The following is a 10,105-nucleotide window of genomic DNA, read 5'->3' on the forward strand; positions in this document are numbered from 1 at the left end:
GGTGTTTTCGAGTTGGTAGCCTGGACCTTGTAAGCCTTCGCAATTGGCGCAAGCTTCGCTCGTCAAAATGACAGTTACTCCGTCTATTCCATACAGTAATTCTTACACTTTTGACAAACCCCCCCCCCCCCCCCTCCCCCCTCACACACACAAAACGTAGAAGAGGAAACGTATACCCACTTCGTATTGCATACGAGGTGGGTACACGTTCTTCTTTATACGTTTTAATGGGAGGTATCGAAGCACACCTTTAATTCTTATCAATTTAAAGTAAAACCTCGACAAAAATTATGAAATGGGCAGATTAAGTGTTAAGGGGAAAAAATGACAGCAAAGTAATCTCTCCAGAAATGTAAAAGCGTGGGAGTATTGCTGAAAACCCACCACGCCCTCTTGTTCATGAGCTCGACTTTCGTCCTCGACGGCGTACAAGAATCTTTGATACGAGCATCACCGCGCCCACCATCGCGGCCGGATATATTGTTGTGCCTCGAACGTATATGCATCTGTTGCCCAACAATCACAAGGCCATCCACGGACACGCGCGCCCAGCAGCGAATCGGACCAAAATCCAAATCTAGCTCGTGCGCATGCTCTCCCCGTAGCTGTCCAGGCCACTGCATCACCCATGCCTCAGCTCGTCACCCTCCTCGCCATCACGCTACTCCTCCACCTCCACGCCGCACCGACGGCCGTGGCGCAGGCGCATGCCGCGACGGGCGCGTTCATCTACGCCGGGTGCTCGCCGTCCAAGTACGAGCGCAACGCCGCCTTCCAGAGCAACCTCGACTCCCTCCTCACCTCCATCGCCTCCACCGCGTCCTCCGGCGCAGCCTACAACAGCTTCACCGCCGGCGGCGTCGTCGGCCAACCGGAGGCGGCCCGGACGGCCGCGTACGGCCTGTACCAGTGCCGCGGCGACCTGAGCCGCGGCCAGTGCGTGGCGTGCGTGCGGGAGACGGTGGCGCGCCTGGGCGCCGTGTGCGCCAACTCGTACGCCGCGTCGCTGCAGGTGGACGGCTGCTACGTGCGGTACGACGCGAGCGACTTCGTCGGCCGGGCCGACAACACCGTCGCGTACCGCAAGTGCAGCTCCAGCAGCAGCGAGGACGCCGGGTTCCTCAAGAGCCGCGACGCCGTGCTCAGGGAGCTGCAGGCGCAGGCCGCCACGGGGTACAAGCTGACCGCCTCCGGCACGGTGCAGGGGGTGGCGCAGTGCCTCGGCGACATCGCGGCGCCGGACTGCGCCGCCTGCCTGGCGCAGGCGGTGGTGCAGCTCAAGGGCACGTGCGGCTCCGCGCTGGCCGCCGACGTCTACCTGGAGCAGTGCTACGTCAAGTACTGGCAAAACGGACACGACTTCCGCTCTTCACAGGGTACGTATTCTAATCTCTTGGCAATACGTTTGCATGCTACAGTACAATGCCAGTACTATGTTAAACCATCTTCAGATTCAACAGATCACAACAAGCCCTTGCTTTTCTTCACAAGTTATTTCTAACCGGTTTTCTTCCGAATGCTAACGTTCAACATTCCCTCGAGTACTGAACTTCGAGACATACGTATGGCTTCGAATATGTTAGATTACACAACAATGGAAAAGTAATAATATTACATTAAAAGAGAACTTGCCCTACCTGATGTGCGATTTAGTCGTCGGTTGCAACTCTGGCGACCACTAGGCAACTATTATTAGTGATGATCAGTGAAAAGGTGATATGGAGGGCAATGGCAACGAGCATATATTCCGAATTGGTAAACTTCCAACCCAAAGTTGATAAAGAGGAGGACAAGCAGAATATATTCCAAACTTAGCGTTTTGTTAGATGTGAGTGAGGTAATGGTGGGGTACGCAACAAGATTAGATGTGATTAGCGGTAAGCATGGTGGGATGGTAAAGTTTTGATACAAACGTACTGGTCATAGGGTGAAAGCATCCGGCCGCTACTCCTACTGATTATATTCCATGTGAACAAAAGGAAGCACTTTTGTGTGAGTGCTGGCCTTCTTTCGGGCTTAATTTGCTTGGATTGGTGACAGATTATTCTGGAGACGAATTTGGGAGGACCGTGGCTATAATAATCGGCATCTTGGCTGGGCTAGCACTCCTGGTGGTGTTCATCTCTTTCCTCACCAAAGCATGTAAGCCCTCTAAATTATGTCGAGGAATGTAATTGTTGGGGTTTTCTCAACCAAGCCAAGAACTGACAGAAACAACCACAAAGGTATCCTTGGGCACAATTAACCAATGTTCCAATGCAATGCAGGCTAGAAATGGAAAGCTTCTGCCCAAACGGCCTCGGCTATCTCCAGTAGCGCATTAGAGAGTAGAGGACATGAGCACAAGGCATCAGAGGTCCAAGGAAAAAACGAGAAAAGGTGGTGATTCTGGCTGCACAGTCGCACTTGCATGACTTCCCTGATCTTCAAGTAGTCTTAGAAGCACTGTAGTTATGTGTTGCCTCGGTTTTTTCTACTACTCCTAGTATTATATTATTACCAGAGAAGAAGCTGGCCTGAATGATGAAGACAAGAAATAAAGGTCTGCTCATGAAAGCACCACTTGGTTGCATAGCACTGCAAGGGCATTCCTGACCCTTCTCAAACAACCTTGTTCAGCTAACCACATACCATGCATGATTAATAAACAATACACATATACTCACACAACTAAAGCAACATACATAGGCACATTCTTATATAGTCGGCCGCAAGGTTATTTTCGGGATACACTAATAGTCCCATACAATACTACATATTTTCGGGATACACTAATAGTCCCATACAATACTACATATTCACATTCGCATAAGCCGAGGACAAGTAACATACTAGTGTGTACCTCAGCGGACTGATCGATCAAGCGCTGTACCCTTGGATCAAGGTGCTCAATCTTGCGGAGTTGTGACCGCCACCGCACGTACTGATGCTTGCTTCCTTCATCGATGTGCCAGAAATGCCATTGTTGCAAATATTTGCAAATGCTCGCATGTGCTTCATACCATACTGAGTGAGCGATCCACAATGAGACTCAAAGATCCGCACCTGAAGAAGGGCGCTCAAGAGTCAAATCGGCATCAACATTAAAAGGACTGAGCTGAAATTATGCAGGCGTGCACACAAGAGTCTCCTACTTACCATCCTCTTCAGGCAATCCCAGTCGTCCACTAGAGGAATCCCAGAAGGTCTGACAGTTTCAAGCATCGAAGGTCCATTCTCGAAGCCAAATAGAAGCTTCCCAATGAAATCGATGCTGCTGTCAAGATGCTTCCTGTGGGTGACTGTCTCGCTGATCTCCCTCAGAACGTTCACCTTCTCTTTAGACTTTTCATGTAGCAGCTCGTACTGAAACCAAACCAAGAACCTTCAGCTAACACATAGGCCTAAGGCACATGGCCAATACTAAACAAAAATACTAATCAATCGCAGACACAGCGCTATATGTTCCGATGCAAGTAACTCAGTAGTAAGTACAACTAAAATAGAGAATTTCCTGTGAACAAGAAATAGCAACTGATATATCAATGTAGACAACAAATCATCAATGGACCTAAGAAACACAAAATGGTGAGTTATGACGACATTCCCTGACATCAGAATGCTACAAACCTACCCAAGATATTTTAGTTGCTTCCAAGTAAAAACCAGTATAACCCACATACAACATATCCACCTCAACTTTTCAAGCTGATTTAATCTCTTGGACAAGGGAAAATGTAACAAAAAGCTCAAATCGATAGACAGTAGACTGCTCAGTTCAGGTAAATCATCCTTTTGAAACAGAAGTCTATTACTGCAATTAGTGTTGAAGAGGTTAGCAAACCAACTGAAAGACTGCATAACATTAAAACATACCCTCCTCCACAAGAAAAGAAGATCTGCATCTCTTTGGTTGATTGCAGCCTTTCGGGCTTGCCAAAATAGCTTGTTTGTAATGTTGGTGTTTGCAGGATTGAAACCTTGATAAAGGTAAAGCTTCTCATCCTTGAAGGTCTTGTCGCCATACTCCATAACATGAGAACCGGCACTATAGCTGTTCATGTCTGAGGTTCGCTTCTTTACCTGCACATGAAACTTTTAGTACCAGGATCTTTACAGTTACAAATGAAAACGGTAAAAAGGCAAATAAATCCGCACCACTTCGTACTGCTTCTTGATTGTCTCCTCCTTCAGATTATTAGTCTCACTGTGAAATAGCATGGAGATAACCAAACACGTCATTAAGTGAATGCTTAATATACAAACAGATTCTTCAGCAGACTTGTGTAATCTGGATTCGGAGGTTCTATGCCATGTACTTCGGAACTAAAGGAAGGAATGGACATGACTTGTTATAAAATCCTCCTTGAGGTACTACGCAGTGCAAAGTAATGCAACCAAATATAACTCATCAGCTGCTGGTCATTCCACCCTATTCTGCTAAACACTGGTACTCTGTAAATTAATCTTCTCATTGTGAATTCCAGTTACAAGTTATATACCTGTCTTCCATCCAAGAAATACTGTAGAGATCACCTAAGCAAGTAATATACTCAGAAGGAGGCGATGGTTCCATTCCTGGGCAGTATGTACCCCAGCTGCTTTCTTCTGCATTAGATGCCGTTGTGACATAAATATTGAGGTCTGCAGGCATCAAACCCTCAAAAATACTGCCACTTTCACAAGCTTCCACATATATAACCTGCCAATTATACCACTGACTTCAGTCAAACAGGACACGGTTACCACAAACAAGTAACTATGGGCAGCCTTACCATTTTTGCGTAGGTATTGGATGCATGTTTTTCTTGTAAGACCTTTATAAAATCAGCAGCATAGAGATATGGCAGGTTGGGCATACCTGAAACTTGCAAAGGTCAATACACAAGATGAACAAAACTAACTAATAAAACAAAGCAGCGGATATAACTTCCACACACCAAGGACTCCAGGACCCCCGTGATCTGAGTAGTAGATAAATATATGGTCATTTGATTTGCTATCTATGACCTTCTTACTCCCGCCAGTGACCGCAGTTTTATTGCCCAAGAGAACTGCATAGAAGTTCTTAGCAGTAACTGCCTCTCCAGTGTAGTCCTGAAATTATATTGCATGCTATCTTCAGCAGACTTGAAAGAAGAGCAATACATATGTTCTGTACTTCTAGTATACACAATTCTTAAGCCCATATGAAGCTCAAAAAGAACATGCCGATATTGAACTACTTTATTTGTGTCTTGATGCAGTGATAGTTAAGTTTCTGTAGAACAGTCCTACAAGTACACCGAAACACACACAGCCCCCACAACCAGGGGCATAGCCAGGCCCAGGTTGCCCGGGCAGCGGCCTGAGGCGTAGCGGTCAAACCTTAGTATACTGTAACTACTATAGCTCTAAGGGCTGACCCGGGGCATAGGCTGAGCCTGGCTAGGCAACTGCCCACAACACATGCCATTGACCTAAGCACCACGTTCCACCGAAAGTGAGGCCTGAAGACCGTTTCCCTGCCTTAGACCACAATCCCATCACTGCACGGATAGTGGCAAACAACACTGACAAGTCGAGTCCAACTCCGTAGAAGACCGCAGCATTCCACTGTTTCCAAATCCAGCATAATGCGATCATTATCAATGAAGATTAGCCTTTCCTTAGCGATGGCGGACTGGAACCAGCTGATTATTGCCACCAGCACAGAAGCAATAGATAACTCCATAGTGCATAGTGATAGTATAAGATAGCTGCAGGATGCAATTTGCTGCGCTTTTCCCCTTTGAAACTCTATTTACAAAGCATAGGACCACACACATCTTTGATTCACCTATGTTAGGACGATCCGTTTGTAGGCAGGATGTTGCAGTAAAGTACTCTACTTCAGATTTGGATGAGCAAGACATAGTGTTGAGTAGGTAACAATCAAGGTAACTCAATTCATATATCATGGATAAAAAATCATTAAACTGCTTAGATATAAAGGTAAACTTTGAGATGAAGTAAAATACATGCTGTAAAAGAACTAATTGGCGAAGCCAAACAACTTAATTAGCAAAACCAATATAATAACACGCCTACATATTGAAGTACTCCCTCTGTTCCCCAATGTAAGTCTTTTAAGATATTTCACTACGGACTACATACGGAGCAAAATGAGTGAATCTACACTCTAAAGTATGTTTATATACATGCGTATGTAGTCCGTAGTGGAGTCTCTTAGAAGACTTATATTTAGGAACGGGGGAGTATTAGCCTAATAACACGCCTCTTTATTCCCCATGAATATACTAGCGATTCCCATCAGGATTCAGGAGACAAAAATAATGGTAAGACCGTCATCATGTAAGTAGCTAAATAGCTAGAACACAAAATAAGTTATTCACAATGTTGAGGCCGAGTTATATGGGTGCACACAACAACATACATTGGCCCACATGCAATGTTATTTTGGAGATTTTGCTACATTGTAATTTTAAATTCCTCCTGAAGATTTTCCATATCTTGGTAAATCTGAAATTGTTCTTCTGTGAACTACTTAATTTAATAATTCTGAATATACGTGATTACATGTAATATATTATAATACGCTCATGCAAATGAGTTGGTTGATGACTAGTGATCATAATGTTCAACTCCAAGTTAAGCTACCAAGTCATACCTTTGGAACGCCAGCATATACATCTTCGCCCTCTGGGTGGTTGATGATAACCCCTGGCCTCGGGTTGAGAGCGTTTTTGGCAATGTCATCATACATAAACACCACGATGTTCTCCTCTTTTACGCCCCCTTTTCTCAATATCTGGTAGGCATGGCATATATCGGCCTGCAACAGCAACACACCAAAAACAAATCAAGAGGTCAACAAATGGTCCAGTAAACATAGCTGTTTGCTGGTATCTCCTTGGTTTCGAACCAAAGCAAGATCTAAGCCCATATTTATTGTATCAACAGGCAAAATGTTCAATCACGCTTTCAGTCCAGGACTGCTACAAAATTCCAGTGTGCACTAGCGATCTGATCAAAAGTGCAAGTATCCACATGATGAATATCTAGCTCTTATTTCTTTTGTCATCTACTGTCCAGCATCACCATTATTTATTCAGTGGCAAAATTTATCTCGGTTTCTACCCTTACACTAAAAAACAGAAACCATTTCCCCATTATAATCAAGCTGCTACCGACACTGAATCTCTCCTGAAAACAGCTAGCGGTGGTATACAAGATCAAGAGAACAAACAAAACAAAACATCACTGTCTGGAGCTTCCTAACAAACAGACAACTGCAGTTGGGGATAGCAGGATACGAATTAGACCATCAGATGTCCCTATTTGGAGATTCTTACGATTCTTAAGTACGGTAGTTCATAACTAGGATAGGAAAACCTTGGAGTTGTCAAGTTCTGCATCTGCCTCCGAGTACCAACAACTGTGCTGATTTCAGAACTGGGGGGTCGGGGTTAGTTTTGATTTGAGCTTTTGGGTCACCGATCAACCCCAAAATTGAACGTGTAAAACTCCAAATCCGCGAACTCCAACATCTCAACACCAATAATATCGGCAATATTGAGAACGGCACACTGATTGCCGCAAGAGAACTTCCACAGACCGCCAATCCTTCAGCTGTCACGCTCATCTCGTTTCAAGCAAAATCGAGCTACGTACGCAACAACAACAACAACAACAACGCGCCCAAACGCACGCATCACCACGCCTATGATCTCCGGCTGCGGTCAGCTGCTCACCTGGTGCCTGTAGTTCCCATAGCCGGAGGATCCGGCGACGAGCACCGCCCACCTCGTCCCGACGCCGTCCTCCTCCTCCTCCTGGGAGCCCCCGTCGCCGCGCGCCGTGGCGGGCTCCTCCTCCCTCGGAATCCGGATCACCGGGTCCCACCTCCCCTTCGAGGCGTCCGCTCCCGCCAACGCACACAGCAGCAGGAGCAACCCGAAGCACCACCACGGAGCCATCCGTCTGCGCAGGCGAGGTCGCAGCAGCACCACTGTCTAGGAGCACCGCGCGGGGGAGCCGAAACGTACGGGCGAGAAGAGCGGCGCGGGGTGCGGGGTAAAGTAGGCGCCTCGCCGCGCCAGCGCCTCCATGCAGGGAGGGCGGGCAGCCTGGAGAACTGACGCGTGGGGCGTGAGGTGCCAGGTGGTGGTGCCGCTCGTCGCCTTCCGCCGGCGGCGTCGTCTACCCCCCAGTCCCCCCGGTCAACAAGCCCAAACGAAACAATGGAGTAGTGGCCCAACAAACATTGGCCGGGCCTGTAGACAAGCAAGGCTTCATGATGGGCTTATGGGAAACTTAACATGTGCAAAGAGAAGGGCATGAATTATCTCAAACATAAAAAAGGAGAAGGGCATGAATACGCTTCCCACCGTGCAAGGCGCAATAAGGGAAGTGCTTAACGGGAGACGACGACGCAACGGCTCGTCCGGTCGCTCCAGTGGGGCAAAATGCAAAAATTTGATCAAAAACGAAATTAATTTGTAAAATAAACTATTCACAAAAAAAGTTATTCAAGTGATTTTTTTTGTGACGCCTTTGTCGTAGTGTGACGTCTAAAACCTAATGTGGTGCCTAAGGCATAGGCGACACACTACACTGTGTGACGCCTAAGGCAAAGACGTCACATAGTATAGTATGGCACCTGACCATCGAGCGTCACACAAAAGGGTTACCTGCGTGAAATTTTTTTAAACGTGGTTCAGTTTGTGAAGTATTTTCACTTCTGGGTCAAAAAAAATTAAATTTGTCCTCAAGTGACCGTGGGAAGAGTAAAATGCATCGTTGGTCCTTAAACTTGATAGCAAAATCCAATACGGTCCCTGAACTCACAAAATGCTTTGATACAGTCTCGTAACTTATTAATACATCGTCAATACGATCCTCAAACTTGTAACACCAGTCATGTCCTACGTATGCATGTTCACAGCTTACCGACTTGTCATGTCAGCAGGTAAAGCCCGCATCTATGCAAAAAAAAGCAGCTAGAGCTCGCAAATATCTCGTCCCCACCATAGCCATGTATCTCAAAGGAAACTAAGAAAGCTAGTTAAAAATATAATTTATGAGTCATAATTTGTCTCTTACCTTATTTTTAAAAGAGGTTTCTTGCCCTTTAAATCCGTACTTCTATATACTAATAATTTGTACGTGTTTTGCATGTTAAATTATTATGTGTGATCACAATACTAAATCATTTAAATTAAATGTAAATATCCTATGCAATAATAAAATTAGCATGTTGGGAATTCATGTATTGCTTTCTAAAATTTGTATCAAATAACAGTAGCACAACAAATTGCTCTTAACCTTATTTTTGCCCGATCTTTCTCTAGCCATTAAATCTTGTTAATGCTCTAAGGTTTAAAGGAGAAGGCCTCGATCTATATTTTCCCCAAAAAATATTCCCTAAAGACAATAATAAATTAGTTATTACCATATTTTTCTTGTTCATGATAATCGTTTATTATGTGTGTTATAATTGTATTGATTGGGAACTGAAATACATGCGTGGATACATAGACAACAAAATGATCATATAATAGAGGCAAAGTTGTCCCTGTCTTTTTATGAGATGGTGGTTATCATTTTCATGGAGTAGACTTTGACGATACGACTACGATTGTGTGAGGATGTCGCGCCTTCGCAATCGCTAAACCAACTCCGAGAGGTTATTGACAACGCCAGAGCACGATCAACCTGACCACGAGGGTCTGTTTCCTGCACGCAAACGAAGAACAAGCAAGAAACTAAGTTTGCAATCTGGATATTATGAATATAAGAGGTAAGCTTTATTGATGAAGGTGGGGTTGCGTGACGGATTTGTCTAGCCGTGGAACACAAACGAAGAACGCTAAGTTGCAGCTATGGCGAACTTGTGATCTAAACAAAACTCAAGTCTAAACGGCGTTCTAAGGGCTTTATATATGGGGGAAAAGAGGAGGAATTCCGTGACCCCTTGGAGGAGAGGTCCGAAACCGACCCTCACTCAGTTTCCCCACACTTACAGACTCTAAGAATAGCCTATAATGTGGTATTTCGAAACTCCATGGGCCTGACCCAAAAATAAGGTGGCACAACACCTATAATAGCCTATGGACGATATTTATGAAGTGACGTCTTGAATATT

The 10,105-nt window shown here is 45.3% G+C and overlaps 2 protein-coding genes across 2 annotated transcripts; one reads left to right on the forward strand and one right to left on the reverse strand.

The window, feature by feature from the left end:
• The first annotated feature begins 279 nt into the window (after window positions 1-279).
• Window positions 280-2,591, forward strand: LOC123401781 (plasmodesmata-located protein 8-like). The gene is made up of 3 exons (XM_045095632.1): window positions 280-1,376; window positions 2,041-2,142; window positions 2,268-2,591. The coding sequence occupies exons 1-3, from the start codon at window positions 629-631 to the stop codon at window positions 2,270-2,272; spliced, it is 855 nt and encodes a 284-aa protein (XP_044951567.1). The 5' UTR covers window positions 280-628; the 3' UTR covers window positions 2,273-2,591.
• Window positions 2,592-2,671: 80 nt separating this feature from the next.
• On the reverse strand, window positions 2,672-8,140 carry LOC123401780 (vacuolar-processing enzyme beta-isozyme 1-like). The gene is made up of 9 exons (XM_045095631.1): window positions 7,713-8,140; window positions 6,629-6,793; window positions 4,920-5,076; window positions 4,755-4,840; window positions 4,482-4,681; window positions 4,138-4,186; window positions 3,856-4,062; window positions 3,139-3,345; window positions 2,672-3,045 (listed from the first exon to the last, which is right to left on the reverse strand). The coding sequence occupies exons 1-9, from the start codon at window positions 7,935-7,937 to the stop codon at window positions 2,860-2,862; spliced, it is 1,482 nt and encodes a 493-aa protein (XP_044951566.1). The 5' UTR covers window positions 7,938-8,140; the 3' UTR covers window positions 2,672-2,859.
• Window positions 8,141-10,105: the final 1,965 nt, after the last annotated feature.

Source organism: Hordeum vulgare, chromosome 6H, assembly GCF_904849725.1.
Source record: "Hordeum vulgare subsp. vulgare chromosome 6H, MorexV3_pseudomolecules_assembly, whole genome shotgun sequence".
Taxonomy (NCBI): domain Eukaryota; kingdom Viridiplantae; phylum Streptophyta; class Magnoliopsida; order Poales; family Poaceae; genus Hordeum; species Hordeum vulgare.